We start from the raw sequence: 21,351 nt of genomic DNA, 5'->3' as shown, positions 1-21,351 counted from the left end.
CAGCATTGATATCATGAAGCATGGACCATGTGGGTATAGTACTCCAAGCAGAGCAAACAACAGTACAGTACTATGTAGCCCACAAAAGTATGTAATTTTGGAGGGGATAGATGTGACTTGGTATGGGGTGCTGTGTAATACTATCACATTATACTCCCTACATGTACAAAGCACAGCAGGCAAACAGGGGTAAGGTTTACATTGTCTGTGTTCCTTCAAAATCTGTTCTCACACTTATAATATGCAAGTCTTTGTACTTTGAAAAGTAAAATGTGACTCAAAAAATAAATTATTTCTGTAGAAGAAACTTTTTACCCCTGCACCTCTCATCCCCCAATTACTTACAATTAACTGACTCTGAGATAGCAGCCTCAAGGTGTAAGGGAAATACTCCAAGATGCCACAATTTAAGACTCAGTATATATAACCACAATTCATACTTTAATTTCTGATATTCCATGGATCACAGTTATGTTCCTCAAAAAATCATCAGGAACCAGTGTGCTACACATCATAGCCCAGAGTGTGCTGCAAGTACATATAATGCAACTCAAGAATGCAGGACAGGATAAAGAAAAGTAGCTCCAGGATAGACAGCATGGCAGACCAGGTGCCTTACACTGTAATAGTACTATAAGCACTAGTAGGGGATACACTGTATCTTTAGATTTGACAGCAGTACGATACGGCATACCATACATGTGAAGAGGACAAAAGGTGCTCAGGGCTGTGTAGTACAGTATGCGCCTACAATGCAGTACTGTATGCCTTACCTCTGGACAGCAGACAAGGTATGCAGGACTAGATATTACAGTATATGACCAACCATGCTCAAAATATGCCCTACTTCTGAGTACTACAGAGGGTGCTCAGGAAAGTACAGTTGTGTACACTTACCATAAATGTAAATGTTCGAGTCTATTCACTGTTGCAGTCATTACATTTGGGTAATCTGCTGGCAGGTTGCCCTCAGTCGGCCTGATTAACAAAGTCTTGGGTCCTGCGTTGGTTGCTGTCCCTTCTTCCATGACAGTTTTTCTTGCCTCAGATGTCAGGTGCCCCCCCCAAATGGGGAGCAATATATATATATATATATATATATATATATATATATATATATATATATATATATACAATTAGAAACACAAAAATATACCTCCAAACAAAAGCAAATACACCAAAAAGGCTTTTAAGCATAGTAAAAGAAAAAAGAGGTATAGAAAAAGGAAAACAGGGGGCTGGAGGGAGGGTAACCAGGACTGCAACAGTGAATACACTTGAACATCTACATTTATGGCAAGTGTACACAACTGTACTATGTTCATCGTGTTTCACTGTTGCAATCATTACATTTGGGTAGATTCCCAAAGCTAAGGTTGGGAGGATGGATTTATACAGCATTAGGAACAGCTATAAGGCCCTGCAAAACAGCAGTGGCAAAGCCAGCTCTGGATTTAGAGAAAATTGGTAAGTGATAATGCTTGGTGAAAGTATGAACTGAACTCCAGGTAGCAGCTTCTAGAATATCCCTGGTAGGAACACCTCTGAGAAAGGCTGCTGAAGTAGATGCAGCCCTGGTGGAATGAGATCTAAACCCCTGGGGGATAGGTTTTCCATGGTGCTTATAACAGAAATGAATACAATGGTTTATCCATTTAGAAATAGTTTGCTTTGAAATAGCCTTCCCCTCTGCCCCTGCAACAAATGCTACCAGCAGTTGTTCAGATTTTCTTTGAGATTTAGTCCTGCCCAAGTAGAATCTAAGTTGTCTGTGTATGTCCAATGAATGCAGAATCCACTCTCCCTTGTTCTGTGGATTGGGAAAGAAAGTTGGCAAATGAATGGACAGATTAAGAGCTACACTGGATACCACCTTGGGAATGAATGATGGATTGGTCCTGAGTGACACCCTGTCTGCATGAAAGATGATGAAAGGCTCCACTGCCTTAAGGGCCTGTAATTCAGATATCCTTCTAGCTGAAGTGATTGCTAAAAGGAAGGCTGTTTTCCAGGAAAGAAATTTTAAGTCTGCAGTTACAGCTGGCTCGAAAGGAGGTAGTGTGAGTTTTTCCAATACAAAGTTAAGGTCCCAGGCAGGGGTTGGAGCTCTCCTGGGTGGTCTCAAGTTTTTGGCCCCTCTAAGATACTGCTTTAAAAGAGGATGAGAGAAGAGGGGTTGTCTGCATTGTAATGAGCTGAAATGGCTGAGGCATGGATTTTTATGGAAGAAAAAGATAGGCCCTTGTGAAGCATCTCAGTTAAGTATTGCAAAATCTGAGGTAAATTGAGCACTGCTGTGCTTATCCCTTGAGATTGATTCCAGACACAGAATCTTTTCCATTTGTCAGCATAAGATTTTCTAGTATTAGGTCTTCTCGCCTCCAAAATGACATCCATCACAGGTTTGCTGAGGGATGCTAAGGGAGAATTTAAATGATTAGCCAAGCTGCAAGATTCAAAGTTTGGAGCTGAGGGTGCAGAATTTGGTTCTCCTGCTGAGACAGTAAGGAAGGTGTCTGAGGCAGGTGCCATGGAGAAATGTGTGGCACACTGCGTAGGAGTGGGTACCAGTGTTGGTGAGGCCAGTCTGGAGCAATCAAAATCATTTTTGGTTTGTCCTGTTTGACTTTTAGAAGAACTTTGGAAAGCAAAGGCAGAGGGGGAAAGGCATAGACTGATAGGTTTTTCCAGCTGAAGGACAGATCATCCACTTTCCAGGCTTTTTTGTGATGAGTTCTTGTGCAAAATTTGTCCAACTGATAGTTCTGGGGTGAGACAAAGAGATCTATGTCTGGGCTTCCCCATTTGCATGTCAACATGTTGAAAATCCGTGGTTCCAGTTTCCATTTGTGAGGGTCCATGAGATTTCTGCTTAGTTAGTCTGCCAGGGCATTCTGCTTTCCTGGCAGGAATTGAGCTTGTAGTTGTACTTGGTAGCTCAAGGCTGTGTTCCACAATGCCATGGCTAGTCTGCATAGGGGGTAGGAATGTGTACCCCCCTGCTTGTTTATGTACCACATAACCGTGGTGTTGTCCGTCTTTATCAGTAAATTTCCTGGATGAAGGTAGTCCTTGAAGGCTGTCAGTGCATTCTGTACAGCTAGTATTTCTTTTTGATTCATATGAAGGTGCATTTGATTTGGGCTCCATTTGCCCTGAATGCACTTCCCTGCCAGATGAGCCCCCCCATGCATAGTCTGATGCATCTGTAGTTAAGGTTTGGGTGGCAGGGGGTGGTGTGAATGGCAGTCCCTTGTTTTGGTGGCAGGCCTCCACCCACCATAGGAACTCTAGGTGCAAGCAAGGAATGATTGGAATTATTGTTTCCAGGCTGTGACAATGTTGACTCCATAAACGTTTTAAGTACCACTGAAGTTTCCTCATATGCAGTCTTGCATATGGAATTAGAAGAATGCAGGAGGCCATGAACTCCAAGGCTTGCAGTATTTGCCTTGCAGATAGGTGGGTTTTTGTGGCCACCTGTTTGAAGTAAGTCACCAAATGAATTTGCTTTTCTGGCATAAGGAAAGCCATCTGGGCAGTTGTATTCAAGCTTGCACCCAGGAATGTAATCTTTTGAGAGGGTACCAGTTGAGATTTCTTTTCGTTTATTGTGTACCTGAGACAGGTTAGAACTCTTTTTACAAATGCCAGATGTTTTAGAAGAATGGCCTGGTTTTCTGCCTGAATTAGACAATCATCCAGGTATGGAGATATTTGAATATTTCTTTGCCTGCAAAATGCAATTACTGGTGCCAAGCACTTTGTGAATACCCTGGGCACAGTAGATAAGCCAAAGGGCAGTGCAGAGAACTGAGAATGCATGCAGCCTGCTTTGAAGCGTAGGAATCTTCTACAAGATTCCCTGATTGGGATATGCAGGTAAGTCACTTTTAAGTCGAGAGTTGCCAACCAGGCATCCTTGCCTAGCATAGGAAGTAACTGGTGAAGAGTCAGCATCTTGAATTTTGGAATGCCCAGGAAGGTGTTTAGAATAGACAGGTCCAGAATTTGACGCCATGATTTGCCTTTTCTGGGTACCAGGAAAAGTCTGGAATAGAAACCTTGTCCCTTTTCCTCTTCTGGTACTAGTTGAATAGTCCCCATGTTTAGGAGGGAAAGTACTTGTTTCTGTGCCTCTGCCCACTGAATTGGGGGCAGGACTGGTCACCCATTTGGAGTTGGCAGTGTGTGGAAATGAAATCTGTATCCTTGGGACACTATATTTAAAACCCATTTGTCCTGGGTTATAAGTTGCCAGTTTCTTGAATGAAGAGCCAGTTTTTCCCCTAAAGGGGTGGCTAAGAAGTAAGTGCTTGGTAAGTTCAAAGTGAAGTAATTGAGACTGTTTACCATAGGGTGGTGCCTTGTTGCTTCCAGATTTGGAAGTGGAAGCACCCCATTGCTTAGTTTTGAAAGTCCCTTGGGACTGAAACCTGGTGCTTTTGGAATGTCTGGGCTTGGCCGCTGTGGCTCTGGAGGAAGCTGGAAAGGACCAGTTCTTAGTAGGCCAATGCCTACTAAATCTAGGAGGCTGCACTTGTAAGAAATATTTCACAGTTTGCATAGATTTAGCTTTATCTTCCATCTTTTTTTAGAACTTCTTCAGCCTTATTGCCAAATAGGCAGTCCTGCTGTAAAGGAGCATCCGAAAGTTTTGCTTTAACATGATCAGGCAGAGACTGTTCCTTAAGCTAAGCATGACTTCTAAGCACAGACCCAGTAACAGCAGCCCTACAAGAGGCCTCTAAAGAATCAAAACCACATTGCAAAGTATGCTTGCCAACTTGTTCAGCTGAATGCAATAAATCCTGCAAATCTTTATTCTCCACACAGTCAGAAATCAACATAATTTTCTGTTTGAGCAGTCCCATGATATGCTGTTGATATTTTAGCATATGAAATTGACAGTTTAAAGCCCTGATTGCTAAGGTTGCAGAAGTATAAACTTTTTTACCCCATCTATCCAGCACCATGGAGTCTCTATCAGAAGGAGTAGGGTTTTTTTGCAGTAGAAGCCTTAATGCCCTTGGGTCCCTGAGAAATGGTTTCAGGGTCCACAACAGGATTTTTGAAAAGGAATTTGTGGGACTCAGGAACCCTGTAGTACCTGTCTGGTTTGCTAGGGGCTGGAGGCAAGGAATCAGGGGCCATACTGGATTCCGAAAACACATCATCAACAACATCTAGTACAGGAGGTATAGCCAAAGGCCTATGCTGAGGAAGAAGAAGGAAATCCCTAAGCCTCTTTTTGGATTCAGAGAAATCCTGAATTTCCCAGAGGAAATGCTCCCTTAAGGTATATAAAGTTTCCCCAAAAGAGAAATCCTCAGGCAGAGAAGCTGAGGGAATGGAATCCTCTGCATCAGAGTCCTCATAAGTAGGTATGGACAAATCCAGATCATTAGAAGAGTCAGAAGAAACAGAGTCCTGTTCAGAAGATTCATGGTCAAACTCAATCCTAGGCCTCATGGAGGGGGGGGGGGGAGTTTGACTACCCCTGATTAGAGTAATTAAATCTTCAGCCATTTTGATCATTTGTTTTTTAGGCATAGGGGCCTGAACATGTGGCCTGGGCGTCAGTTTTTTAGACATAGATCGAGATTTAGGCCTTAGCAATGAAGTTGGAGTCAGTTTAATATGCAAGTCTGTAGGCCTGAATACACCCTCAGAAGCCGGTGCCTGCTCAGCGGCTCCGGACCTATCCAAGGTGGAGACATCTGCGGGTTCCATATGTGAAGTATCTCGCGGCATACCAGACTCTAAATGGGTCTCAGTAGAGGCCTGCGAATCAGAAGTTGCAGGTATCAGGGGCTGCAAAAGCACCTCACTGAGTACTGGCGTACTGGCGACTGGCTTAGGAGAAGCGTCATTGGCAGTTTTGGACCTCAACGGCCTGTCTCTGTCTTTTTCTTTGTGTTTTTTTGGTACTCCGGTAGTTGGATGGCTATCCAACGTCATTTCTGGATAATTAAACCGAGAACCAAAATATTTTGAAGCAAAAATGTACCGACGACGGACAGCGTGCTGATTAAATAAAGCAAAAAACCGACAGCAAGGTATGTCATGGACAAGGCCTAGGCAAGGAATACAGTACAAATAAAAATCCTTATGAGGTATTTGCTTCCCACAAGTAATACAATTATTAACTTTTACTGACATCGGTAAGGAGCAAGAAAAAGTTTCCCCAACGGGGTACTTAGTTTTTAGTTGAAGACTTCGGTTCTGAAACTCGAAAACGAAAATTTCAGGAGTCGGCCGACTGGCACTTGTGAACTGCTTCTGCTTCTGGCACCACACGGCAAAAAAGACTGATGTAATGGCGTCGGCTGCATGTTTTATACCCCTAAAAACCTGACGTCATGGAAGAAGGGACAGCAACCGACATAGGACCCAAGACTTGGTTAATCAGGCCGACTGAGGGCAACCTGCCATCAGATTACCCAAATGTAATGACCACAACAGTGAAACACAATGAACATCAGGTATTCCTGCATTCTGCCTGCATCGTGTCACTATATGTCCTACATCTGAGTACTGCATGGAGTCCTCAGAACTTGGTATTCCTGCATACTGGCTGCAGTGTATCACTATATGTGCAACATCTAAGTACTCTATGGGGTATTCAGGACTGGGTATTACTGCATGCTGTCTACAGTGTGTCACTATAGGTCCTACATCTGAGTACTGCACAGGGTGCTCAGGACTTGGTACTGCAGGCATCATTCTGCAGTGCACACATCATTACATCTTTCATTTCCAGGGAGACAGCAGTATACAGTGTGGGTTACTATGGCTATGATTGGATGCAGGAGGGAGCAAACCTGTTCAGAAAACTGCTGAATTGCACTGTGTTAACCACTCATTATTGCATCTCACCTGAACTTCATGAGCTGTAACTGATGTCACAAGTACGGAGTGCTGATGAATCACAGGTCCTAATTAGCCGGTCTTGAAGTCAGTATACTGGTGCACTTATGCACAGTGGCACTATTTTATGAGTGACAAGGTGGCATTCTGGTGTTTTATGTATGTCTAGGTCAATGCACGTGTGCTGGCTTGTACTGAAGGCATGGCTCATATGATGATTTTCATATATGTGCAGTACATTCCCTTTGGCCCATGTGTTGCTACCTCTGTAACACTGATGGTTTTCACAGATGCCCCGTGCACACCCTTTACTTCATGTGTTGCCACCCGAGTAACAATGATGGCTTACACACACACAGACACACACACACGCACACACACACACACACACACACACACACACACACTACACACCCTTTGCTTCATGTGTTGCCACCTCTGTAACAGTGACGGTTTTCATACACACACAGTGCACACTCTTCATTTCATGTGTTGCCACCTCTGTAACAATAATGTTTTCCACACATGTAAAGTGCACAACCTTAATTTCATGTGTTGCCACCTCTACAACACTGACAGTTTTCATACACACAGTGCACACCCTTCATTTCATGTATTGCCACCTCTGTAACAATGATAGTTTTCACACACGCACAGTGCACACCCTTCGCTTTGTATGTTGCCACCTATGTAACAATGATAGTTTTCACACACACAGTGCACACCCTTCATTTCATGTGTTGCCACCTCTGTAACAATGTTGGTTTTCACACATGCACAGTACACACCCTTCACTTCATATGTTGCTACCTCTGTAATGATGGTTTTCACACACACACACACACACACACACACACACACACACACACACACACACACACACACACACACACACAGTGCACACCCTTCACTTCATGTGTTGCCACCTCTGTAACAATGATGGTTTTCACACACACACAGTGCACACCCTTCATTTCATGTGTTGCTACTTCGGTAGCACTGATGGTTTTCACACACACAGTGCACACCCTTCATTTCATGTGTTACTCCCTCTGTAACACTGATGGTTTTCACACACACACACAGTGTGCATCCTTCATTTCATGTGTTGCTACCTCTGTAACACTGAAGGTTTTCACACATGCACAGTGCAAACCCTTCACTCGATATGTTGCTACCTCTTTAACATTGGTTTTCACACATGCACAGTGCACACCCTTCATTTCATGTGTTGCCACCTCTGTGACAATGATGGTTTTCACACATTTACAGTGCACACCCTTCACTTCATATATTGCTACCTCTGTAACACTGGTTTTCACAAACACACAGTGCACACCCTTCTGCTGGTGCTCCTCTGCAAATGTGATTCAATGAAGTCACAGTAGTCAGTTCTGGTACTGAAATTTATATGGCTATCATGGACTGTATGCCCTTTATCAATGACCTCAGTAATCTTTCCAGAAAGAAGACCACTGAGAAACTCCATAATATCATGCAAACTTAATACTGATGGGGGACTAAAATGTATCCCATTAAGATTTTCCTCACATATCCCAGATCAAATTTTTTGACCACACATCCAGTCACCCAAACCTGGTTTAAAGGTTGCTAGAGAAGTACTTTGCTTGATGTGTAAGGCCAGCCTATTCCACAAATGAGGAACATGTTGACTTAGGTACCTGTTGTGGTAGCTCATAATGCAGATCTTGCAGCAGAGGTTTAGGTTTCTATAGGGGGTGTTTGCTTTAGCACTGGCTCTACTTAGCTGAAGGAGTTCAAATAGTGCTGGGTCATTTACAACACAGAAGGCTACGCACAGATCATTGATTTGGAGTCTATATGACAATGATTACAGGGACATGGCTTTCAATCAATTACAGCAGCTAAGAGTACTGGGACTGGAAATGTATTCTTAGATGAAACTTTGAGGTCTCTTAAGTTGTCTTAGGTACTTTATGATGTATATCCAAAGGGGGCACTACAGTCAGTGATGGGCCTAAAAAGGAGTAATAAAGTTGGACTTAATTTCTTTGTATCTTGGGGAGATACCATGAAGAATAAGTTATGCAAGGAAAATAATTTTCTAACCACCACAGAGACATGGTTGTCAAAGGACAGTCTGTTGTCAACAAGGGTACCCATGTCTCTAATGAATGTCTCAGATTTAAGTGGAACATTATTTAAATGGTAAGAGGAAATCATTCTAGATTTACCAAAAGAAACTGCACTGCATTACCTTTACATTAAGGTTAAGCCTATGATTAACACACCAGACATTTGTTCATTTTAGGCCTTGCTGGAGAATTTGAGTATCAGAATGGATTTGAAAACTGACCCCAGTTTACAATCTTCAGCAAACTTGATTAGCCACAGTCCACTGATGTCAGTTTTTATGTCTGTGAAGTATAACCAAAGAGCAGGGGTCCAGAGGATGGAGCTCTGTGAGACAACCTTGGTGATGGTTTTCTGTCTAGAGCAAACACCTCTAACCTTAATGGTATGAGTTCTGTTGAACAGCTAGTCACCTATACAGTGAACTACAAATGGGTCAAAGTTGAGTTAGGAGAATTTGTCAGTAATCCCAGCATGGAGAATAGTGTAGTTGAAGAGTGCCTCAAGTGGTCCTGACAGGTTGTGTTTTAGGCTGTTCAGGATGTAACCAGAGATGCTGTCAGGGACCATGGATGTGGTGTTCTTGGCTTTAGCATGTACTGCCAGCACCTGGTCCCCACTAATAGATGGGGGTAGTATTTTGGAGGGGATTTCACCTGGTGGATCTGAGGAGGGGGAGTGGGAGATGAAGTTTGAGCTGAATTTATCAGCTAGTAGATTTGCTGTGTCACTGATCAGTGAAGATGGTACTGTTCACCACCAGTTCAGCACACTGCTGTGTGTTAACGTTAAGGTTCTGGACATAGCTGAAGAAGACCTTGTGATTCTCCTTAGCCTGCAAGGCTATTCTGACCTCAGAGTTAGCCTTGTTGAACTTAAATAGACCTCTTCATTGTTTGTTTATTTGTACAAGAGAACTCTTGCCACTAAGGAATTTGCTCCTCCTGATTTTGACCATAAGTTTTCTCCTCTTATTGCATACCCTGTTGGGGTAAGGATTCCACCAGTGGGGTTTATTTTTAGTGTTTGTTTTGTCTTATTTGTGGTAGGTATATAAGCCTCAATGCAGCCATTCACATGTTTGTATAGGGTCTCCATGAATAATTCTGCATAGGTATATGTGGTCTCGGGTTTAGGGGGAGCCTTGAATTTTAATGAACTGTCACTTAACTCATTCAGTCCGGAGAAGCTCAGAAAAGGCTGCCTGCTTACTTCCAGTGCAGCCTGAACTCATTTTCAGATAATCTGTTTTTAATACCACACAGAAAACAAATGTTCATAACTCTTTAACCATAACAGCTAGACTAAAAATATAACAACAAAAGTTATTCAGCAGACACTGACCTTTCCAACATTGTAAATGCTGATAGTGCATATGTATGTCATTATTAAATATTTGCTAGGGAATGCTGATATTGTGCATATTTTATACCTTTTTGGTACAACAAATCACAATATTTTGGTGAATGTACCATGTAGACCCATACAATTTGTAATTAATTTGTTTTTATGCATGTCAGCTTTAAAATGATACCTTAACCATTACTGTATGATGCTTTGTAACAGAAATATTCACAGAAATATGATTAATATAATATTTCTCATAACTGATAAATGAACAAATCATAATATCTCATCACCTGTAACAGACAGATACTAGATATTGTGTGGCTCAATGTCAGCTTCAAAACAATGCCTCATTTGTATCGTCACCATGCTCCCTTGCAAAGATATGGGCATAATAATGAGAAATATTGCAAATGTATAACTTTCATAATCCTACAAGAATAAACAAACTGTGATATCTGTGCATGTGTACAGCATACAGACACAGTTCTTTTACCATATTGTAAGGAGTAATACTGTCTTCAAAATGAGGTATTACTTGGGACATTGACATGCTCCCTTGCAAAGTTATTTACCAAAATATGTAAAAAATCATAATTTCCATAAACTATTCCTAAACAAATGATGATATATGTATATGTGTACAGCATGCAGATAAAGTTATTTTACCATGTTGTAACTATTAATACTGTCTTCAAAATAAGGTATTACTTAACACACTGGCATGCTCCCTTGCAAATTTATTTACCAAAATATGAAAAAATTCATAATTTTCATAACCTTATTCCTAAACAAACTTTGATATACGTACATGTGTACAGCATACAGATATTACCATGTTGTAACTATTGATACTGTCTTCAAAATGAGATATTGCTTAGCACATTGCATGCTCCCTTGCAAGGTTATTTACCAAACTATGAATGAATTCAAAATTTTCATAACCTTATTCCTAATCAAACTTTGATATCTGTATATATGTACAGCATACAGACACAGTTATTTTATCATGTTGTAAGGAGTAACACTGTCTTCAAAATGAGATATCACTTGGCACAGTTACATGCTCCCTAGCAAACTTATTTACCAAAATATGAAAAAATCAATTTCCATAACCGAAGCCTTAAACAAAATATATCTGTACAGTTGTCCTGCATACAGACACAGTTCTTTTCTCATCCTGCAACTACTAATACTGCCTTCAAAATGAGGTATTACTTACCCTCATGACATGTTCCCTGATAACGCAAAATATGAAAAAATGTCATAATTCTCAAAACCATGGTCCCAAACAAACTGTGATATCTGGACATGTGTACGGCATACAGATACAGTTCTTTTTATATCTTGCAAGTATTAACACTGCCTTCAAAATGAGCTACTACTTAGCATGGTGACATGTTCCCCGACAAAGTTACTCACCAAATATGAAACAATATCATAATTCTCATAATCAAAGTCCTAAACATAATGTGATATCTGTACATCTGTCCAGCATACAGACAGTTCTTTTCCATCCTGTAACAAACAATGCTGCCTTCAAAATGAGTTAGTACTTACTCTGATTACATGTTCCCTGACAAAGTTATTTAGCACAATAAGAAAAGAAATGATAACTCTCATAACCATAACTGGAACCAAACTGTGATATGTGTGCAGGATGGTTATTGACATATTCTCTTGTACGTGGTACTCTCCTCAAACAGTTGTTCTTACTCAGCATGTTCACCATCTCCCTACCACAGTTATTTGCCAAACTAAGAAAAATATAATTTACATAACACAATTCATAATCAAACGGTTATCTGTACCTGCGCACAGCATACAGATGGTTCTTTGACAATCTGAAAATGAAGTGTTACTCAGCATGTGTACAAGTTCCCTAACAGTTCTTTTCCTGTGTCATCAGTAGTGAAATGGCATTCATAAAATATAACAATAGAGTTTCTTACCATACTGGTCCTACTTGGTCATGGCTGTTGTCCATTCATTCTCACTAGCTGCATGTTACCAATATATTGTGCATAGCTCTCCTCACGCCATTGTGGAGGTCAGTCAAGAACAACGCAATGCCATCCTCAGTTAGGTGAATGCCATCGCTTCTGAAAATGTGAACATCTTCTGTGGCGATGCTGTCATGGCAGATTGTTGATCCACTGACCCTGTGCATTCATACATGAACCCATTCTGTAAATGTCTGGCCTGGTGCAGTGCCCGTTGACTGTTTGCTGTTTTCCATATCTGGCGAGGAATTATGTCAGACCACACAAAATGACAATGTGGCCACCATGACTGCAGGTGTTCAAAAATTGTTCTGATTTCAAACTGTAGCCTTCCGACTGCATGAGTGATGATATCATTCCCTCCAATGTGCAGCACAAGAATGTCAGGCTCAGGATAGATTGAACACTTCTCTTCCAACAACTGCAGGAGTCCACTCCAATGCATACCTCTTCTTGCAACCCAGTATACCTTCACGCTAGATGTGGGGAAGCTCAAGTTGTAGTGGTTTTCACTTCTGGAGGCATGGCTGGCAGCCCAGTGAATGTATGAATGGCCACACACCCACACTCTCAGTTGTTGTTCTCCTGCTCATGAAGCCATGTCACTGTCACAAGGTGGGCACACCTACACAGGAAAGAAATGCAAACAGGTTACTACTGATGTTTGAGAGATGTATTGGAAGACTACACATATGTGTATATCAATAGAATTACCTGGTTAGCTCATCCAAATCTTCACTCCTATCCACATTGACATTATTCTTTTGATAAGGTACATAACTGGTGATGACAATGCAAAGGTACATACCTAACACCATTGACAACACCAAATGACACACAATGAGTGATGCTGCAGAGGTATATACTTACCAGCCCTGAATACATCAAATTACACAGAGTGATTGACAAGGGGGCACAGGAAGGGCACAAGTAAAGAGAAAAAGCAGGGTAAGGACCACCACTCCACTAATTATTTATTTATTTATTTATTTATTTATTTATATTTGTTGACCGGGAGTGTCTGATTGGACGTAGGTCCATTTTTAGCGGAGGCCCGGTGAGAAAAGCTCCACAGTTAAAATAAACAGACAGTAGTTACACTGGATTACATAGCGATTAACAGTTTACATAGGAATTACTTACAACATATTTACAGATGAAGAACATAGTACATCAGTAGACAACTAGAATCTTTATCTGTGAAGTACATAACAGACATTAACAAATGTTACAATAAGAAGTCCCTGCTGTATAATAAGTACTAGGCTTATGAGCATCTGAGCTTGCTACAATCAAGGTAGTTAGTGGAGTGGAAAAGAAAGGTAGTGGTTGGATGGGGTGGGTGATATTAGAGTGGGAGTTGCAAGGGCATAGCCAGCATGTTTTTAGGTGTGCTTTTAGTAAAGTTTTGAAGTGGGTGCATGATGGTATGGAGGTAATTGTGGGTGGGAGGGAGTTCTATAATTTGGCTATGGTGCAAGAGAATAGTGCCAGGGAATATGCAAAAGAAATATGCCAAGGACAGGCATGGGGCTTCAGCTGGTGGGTGTCTGAAGTGTCCCATACCTGTGCTGGTTGCCTTTTCTCTTTACATGTATCCATTCAGCAAGGGATAAAGGACAGAAGTAATGTACTATTTGCTGCCGTGACCTACATACATGTACTGTACCAGAGTGGAGGGAGAGTGAAAAGGCACACTGCAAAGGAAAAGACGTACCTAGACTCTTTCTTTTTGTAGGTGGCCTTTTGGGGGGGCCTGAAGGCATCATAGTGATACCTGTGAAACCATGCATATCCTGGAGAGCAGCCCAGTGGGACTGAGCTGAAGAGTCTCCAAGTTTCCTACTGCCATCCAGGATGATCCTAACAGTCATGATGTCTAGGTGCACCACCCACTGATGAACACAGCATTCAGCGCTGAGCTGAAGAGTCTCCAAGTTCACCAGTGCCATAGGAATACACACCTCAATTTCTCTTGTACATCACACTATGTGCCTTCCCTGCTGTCGTCAGTGCACAACATCTTTATGGCCATGGTACTCGCTGAAGCATTCAACACACAGGTTGATCTTGCAAGTCAGGCATCCCCATGATGTCTCAGCATGTTTACCCTTGCTGGTGCAATTTTTGCATCTTGATTTCTGCCATTTCACTGGAAAGCGTGAGGCATGCTCAAAATGGCTCATGGGCTCTGGGACAGTAATCTCAGTGCATCTTTTCCTCTTCTTGTAACTGGCAAGGAGGTGCAAGTCTAAGTTCCTTTGAAACTGTAACTGTGTAGCTGGAATAGAACGTCCAGAGCATGACAGTTGCTGGTGGCTGTTGCTTTCACAAAATATAATGAAAGCATTTACTATAGCCACATCCCATAAAAACCAGAACAAGTACAGCCCCATTTGCGGGCCTTTCTGGCAGTGGGATACTGTGTCCTGAGCTGATCTGCTCGGTCCACCCCATTCATGTAAGTGTTATACATGTTTACAACTGGTGGACATGGCACCAATGTCTTCGTTCCTTCACGCTTTCTCCTGTATATGCTGACAAGGTTGGGTTACTGTTAGTTGACGGGAGGAATACTGGGTTGCTATCCTTCCATTCAGTAGCCAGCAGTGGTCCACTCTGCAACTGCTTGTAGTACTCTTGAGGCGCTTTTCCAATGGCCTGTCTGTTGAATGTTAGAGGCCATCCTGACAAATTGGTGCGCATGGTTCCACAGCAGTATAGACCATCTTGCAGCACCTGCTGTGCCAGCGGGACAGAGGTAAAGAAGTTATCAAAGTAAATGTGATGCTTCTTGCCAATCAGTACCCTAGTTAAGTCAACCACAACTCGGTGTGCCAGTCCAACCTCTGTATTCTGCTCAGCTTTTCCAGTGTATACCTGGAATTGCCTTAAAATAATTCCTAATTTACTGGTTTAGCTGGGTTTTCCAGCCTGATGTTTACTTCAAAGGATCTGACCTCACTAGAACAATGCACCATGTGCTTGCTCAACATACAGTGACGTATTATTTCTGCAGCCTCAGTAGGAACTTCTCTGAGTCAAAACGTATCTTTTTCCTTTCATTTTTCTGCTCAATTACATTGCACAGTAAGGATCAGGTGTCTGTCTCTGGGCCTGAAACTTGACCAATCATTATACTCTGCCTTATTTAAAAAAAAGGTAAATGTTCATTCCGTTTCTGTTTACATTCAGTCAAATTTTATAAACTTCCTCATTGTTCACCAGAGCACTTTGTTGCAGGTGACAACTGCAGTGATACATTAAGACTACTTTTTTGTCTGTGCTATGTATGAGTCTATAGTGTTACTTATACGGGTAGATCACACCACTCATACCTATACAAAAGTGCAACTGCCTTTTCATGTACTGAATGCACAGTTGCTCTGTCTTCATCAGTCAGCCAGTCACTGTTTCTATTTATTGCAGGCTTGAACACCATTCAGAGAAAATAGTAATAAGTTACATGAGAAAATCAAGAGAGAAATGTAAAAGGGCAACTGCTATTAGTGATAAAGCTATAAATGAACACATGGGATAACAGTCATACATAATTCTGCTATGCAGGTTTACTACCATATGTGACAGGGTAAACAACATCCATCACTACAGGTAAACTTAATTTTTAAACTATGAAATGCACAACATAGGTAGTACCAGACAAATGGCATGTATGCCATCTTTGAAAACCCCAGCCCATTGATATTCTTTACTAATGGAGGATATACAGAATATGCACTGATAACTAAAGCACTGAAAGAGGATATCATATTGCAATATATCATCTGATGTGTTTCATAATAAGCTCTAAAACAGGCACAATCCATCCCACAAACGGGAAAGCCAATGTTGTTGAAAGTAATACAAGCAAAGCATTATGCCTTCCCTGTAAGACTCCAGGTCACAAACCTTGTTTTATATACGAGTACAGCGTTATTTCAGAAAGACAGGGACTTACTTTAATGTCTGTGGACGCATCTTCTTCCCATATTTGTTATGAAATATATCATCTGATGTGTTTCATAATAAGCTCTAAAACAGGCACAATCCATCCCACAAACGGGAAAGCCAATGTTGTTGAAAGTAATACAAGCAAAGCATTATGCCTTCCCTGTAAGACTCCAGGTCACAAACCTTGTTTTATATACGAGTACAGCGTTATTTCAGAAAGACAGGGACTTACTTTAATGTCTGTGGACGCATCTTCTTCCCATATTTGTTATCTCCAACGGCACTATCAATGTCTTCATGGACCATCTCAGCCTGGAATAAGATTAAAGATAAGTACATAGTGAGATGCTGTAAGTCAACATCAAATTAAGCTGGAAAATCTCATTAAACTCAACCAAAAACACACACACTGACTTACATGGTAAATGCTCTGAACAGTTATTTATGATGGGCCATCTACAGAAAAGGTACACAAAATGAATATAGAGTTCAGTGTTTCTAAATTTACAGAGAGTCCAGGTAAGAAAAAAAAAAACATACAGAATATGTAGGAAGGCTTCATGGATTACTGTATGAATAGCAGGTCAGATTAATTCACTAGGTGCATGACTGATCAGACTAATAGGCTTGTAACAGGCAGTAGACTTGGCCAAACTTAGCAACTGACATTGACAACATTACATACAAGGTTACTGAACATATTACACAGTCTGGAAATATGTTATAATTTATGTCTTTATTTTAGTTTCATTTTTCAGGTAGGTGGACTGGACCACATTCAGATGTGACTTAGCTATAAAAAAGATAGAACCCAGGTAGAAATCTAATACTCTTAAGGCATGATCACAAAAGTGTGATTGCTGTGATATGTACAATACAATTGAAACTGCTGTATATCAGAGAATTAATTTTGCTCTGAGTTGCAGCAGTCCTGGAGTTAGTATATATAACTAACAGGGATGTGGCAGGCAGAAACCATACATCTGGGATTGCAAGCAAAGCTCCCCTATAAACATGTTTATAAAGCTGTAGAATGAGTTTTGAGATTTGATTTTTATGTGATGGATCACAATTTGTGATCACACTTTTTAGTGATTCTCACTGCCATATCACATTTTAGCCCTGGAACCTAAAAGATGCACTATATCAAAAACACAACATATAACATTAGAAAATACAAGAAAATTAGATACAGATGCAAGAGACAATAACAAATTAAAAGATGTCACTTTATGCTATCTGTGATGATCTGAGGTAGTGCCAGCTGTGCCAGAGGGGAGTAGGGCAGGGCATGTGGAACATATGCCAGCCTAGCTAGCTGAAGTTTTTTAAAGAATTACATATTTTGAATATCAAACTGATTTGTACAGATGCTTGTGTTAAAAATGTATCAACAGTGGGTCCTGCTGGACAGAAAAGAAATATACATGAATGTCAGCGTGTACTGTTGTAACTGATGAAATGTATACAGTATATTTTAATGGAGAATACTGGAAGGGAATGGGTTAAGCTCAGCCCAACCAACTTTATGAAAAACAGCCTAAAATTAAATTACTTGGTTTAGGTCATAATGATTTTATCTCACAATTCTGAATGTAGCCAGAGATGCAATGTCTGTGAAAAGCCTGGACTGGGGTCCTTCTCTTTTGTCCTTAGTGGTAAACTGATTGCTACCCTGAGGTACCAGAGAAGAGCTTGTTAGTTTCTGCAAGAATGGGGGGAAGTGTTGGAATTGTTTTACTCTTCTCAGATGCTCTAATAAACCTTGCCTAAAGTACTATGTGTGTGTATTGTAACACATCAGTGCCAGATCCCGGCTCAGTTTCTAGTGAGGGGGTAGTGTGGTAATGACAGTCAGATGACCAGATATGTCATTCTGCAGCCAGCAATGAAACTGTATTTAAATACTAGTGAGAGATGTGAGGTGTGCACTCTATTTTTGGACCTGGCAAGACACTCATCCGCCCTCATCTTGCCTTGCTTTAATAAGTAACTAAGGAACAGTAATTCTTCAGTTACTTAGAAAAATATAGTGAGATTAGCTAAATGTAGTTTTTTTCTGTATCTGTCTGAGTCTTACCATCTGTGTTGTTTTTATATTTCCTGTGATTGAAACTCTGTTGTATATTGTAAACAGATATCCAGTATTTTCATATTTTTATTTATTATTAAATATAGCTAAACCTTTCACTATGCCTGGTCTTTTAGAAAACACTTAACCTTTGAGAGTACTTGCATTTATTTAGTGGCACTGTGGCTCCGCATTACTGAAAGTCTTGCTGCTTGGTTAAATACTACCATTTCTATAAATATTAATTTTACTAAGTGTAATTGTGCGCCTTTGTAAAAAGTCTTTCAGCTTTTCCCGGTTAGGGGTCGCCACAGCAGTACTCCGGTCTGCTAATGATTAGCAGTGAATTTTTAGGGTGTCGAGTTGCCAGCCCAGTGCCCAACCTTCAAAGAAGGCACAACCACTCACGCACCTACCTGCATGTCTTTAAAGTTCACTCAACTGTGTGGAGGACATACAGACTCCACACAGAAGGTGCTCTAGCTGAGTATCGAACCGGGGAACCTCTTGCTGTGAGGCGACAACACTAACCACTGCACCACCGCGGCTTAATTGTGCACCTTTGTAAGAGCCTTAAAGCAGCTGGCTTCAGGTGTTCTGGTAGCAGTGAATATACTTTATAGTCTGGGTGGAAGTGGCATAGCGGGTAAGCTGTGTCAGCCTTTACCAGGTGTGTGTGTGTGAAAATCAAATCTCAAGGAGTGTGTGACAGCTACTTTGAACAGGGATACTGAGAGCAGTGACCACATGGAGGGTAGTGGAGGATTGGGCTTGGAACACCTGGCTAAGGACTCAGCTCTATAGTGGTCAGTGGGGAGTCTTACTTGGGGCCTGGAGAGAAAGTCCAGCCCCAGGACAGCAGTGTGCATTCCCTGTGTGCTCTTAAGAGAAATTGTACTTGGTGCAGAGAGTTGCATCTGAAAATACCGTGTGTCTATTTTTTTCACAGTGAAAATTCCTCACTGGTGTCAGTGGTAAGGACCGAGGCTCCTTGATCACTGGCCCAGAGGAGGGACATTTATTTTTTATTTATTTTTATTTTACATTTGTTTACCAGGAAAGTCTGAAAGTCTGACTGGAGAGGCTGTCCTTTTTCAGTGGAGGCCAGGGAAGAAAAGCTCCACATGAATATATATATATTTATATATACAGATATATATATGTATATATATATATATATATATATATATATATATATATATATATATATATATATATATATATATATATATATATATATATATATATATATATATATATATATATATATATATATATATATATATATATTTATATATATAAATATATATATATATTTATATATATATTTTGTAAAACAAACAACCAGGTAGCAAGATCCCAAAACTTTTTTCAAAAATATCCCTTATAGGAATGCAGCAAAAGCAGCAAAAGAATGAAATGCTTATCTTGTTTGTAACTGGAATCAAAAGACTAGTAGCGTCACGAAATAAATAAAATAATCTGTTTAATATGACATTACTAAACAATTAATAGACAGAAATACGTAAGCGCTTTCACGGAACTCACTGTCCGCTTCTTCAGACGTTATAGTGAAACAGATTTTCATTTCATTTATATAGTCCTTCAATTTGATTAATTATCCCAATTAAACTGTATGAAACTTTCGTGAATTTAAAGAGATATGTACACGCTTAATCTTATTTATACAACTGTTCCATATTAACTTATAACTATTTTAAAATAAATATATGAAAATCTATGTATATCAACTGATGTCTTACCTATAAATATAATACAACTAAACATAATTATTTATATATAAAAATAAATACCAACTAATTAAGTTAATTAATCAGCATATAAATATGCAAAATTGTTGTCTTACATGTTTACCAAGGCATATATAAAGACATATATAAATTAAAAATACATATATAACATGTAATACAAATATAAAACAGTGTAAATATTAAATAGCAATTACATACAGAATAAATGAAAACTCATTTATACCCTCTTGCTTTCAAAATGGGTTTAAGAGATACAACGTCGTTCAATCCTCTGCCCCTATGTGCTGCTAACCTAAAAATCCATTTTAATTCTGCACTTTCTGTTTCGTTAACAATATCCTCATTTCGTATATTTTCATATTGGATATGGAGTATCTGGAACAAAAAATTGTGGTCAGACCCAGAATTCTTAACATGTTTGGCTATTGCATTATATTCTTCTTGCCTTTGTATACTATAGTTAAGATCCCTTATCCGTTCTTTCAAAGATCTATTTGTTTTACCTACATAAAAGTGGAAACAAATAGTACAGTGGGCAACGTATACAACATTTTTTGTGTTGCAACAACCAGAATTTCTTAACTCCCAAAGATGTCCTGTATCAGGGTGTCTGAAGAATCTGGATTCATCAATGAATTTACATTAGGCACAACTCCCACATTTTCTGGTACCGATTTCCAATGGATGTACCCTGCATTGATTTTGCAAAGTCCCATTGGAATAACACAATTGTTTCAAGTTCTTACAATTCTTATATGTATAAGAAGGATAGTCTCCTACTAATACATTAGTACTTTCATCAACCAGTAAAATATGCCAATTGTCCCCTATGGCTTTTTTAACCCTATCTGTATTATTACTATAGGGCAAGACTATAGATAGTCTACTATTGCCTGTCTTTTTATTTTTCTGACAAAAAGTCTTTGCTGAATAGAAAGGTTTAGCTGTACTTTTTCTAAGTTCTTTTGTATACATACAAATTCTGTTAATGTCATCTCCTTTATAACCTCTAGCTAAAACTCAACTGATTCATTTCAGTCAACAATGTTTGTTCATCACAGCACAATCTAGACAGCCGTATTGCTTATCCCTTCACAATGTTGTTAAATAGTGCAGGATTGTGCATGCTGTCTCTGTGTAGAAAGGCCGAACAATAACATGGCTTCCTATATATTTTTGTTTTTATAGTACTCTCTTCAACATAAACTGTAACATCTAGATA

The 21,351-nt window shown here is 40.0% G+C and overlaps 1 protein-coding gene across 1 annotated transcript in view; it reads right to left on the bottom strand.

Moving 5' to 3' along the window:
- Window positions 1-21,351, bottom strand: part of EPS8L2 (EPS8 like 2) — a 1,747,011-nt gene that overhangs the window by 531,310 nt on the left and 1,194,350 nt on the right. The window contains exon 7 of the mRNA XM_044059131.1: window positions 16,519-16,598. Coding sequence (XP_043915066.1) covers window positions 16,519-16,598 — 80 coding nt within the window. The remainder of the gene's footprint in view (window positions 1-16,518; window positions 16,599-21,351) is intronic.

The sequence above is a fragment of the Protopterus annectens genome, chromosome 17.part0 (genome assembly GCF_019279795.1).
Source record: "Protopterus annectens isolate FY-2018-M chromosome 17.part0, PAN1.0, whole genome shotgun sequence".
In the NCBI taxonomy this organism is placed as follows: domain Eukaryota; kingdom Metazoa; phylum Chordata; order Ceratodontiformes; family Protopteridae; genus Protopterus; species Protopterus annectens.
This window is presented reverse-complemented; position numbering and strand designations above follow the sequence as displayed.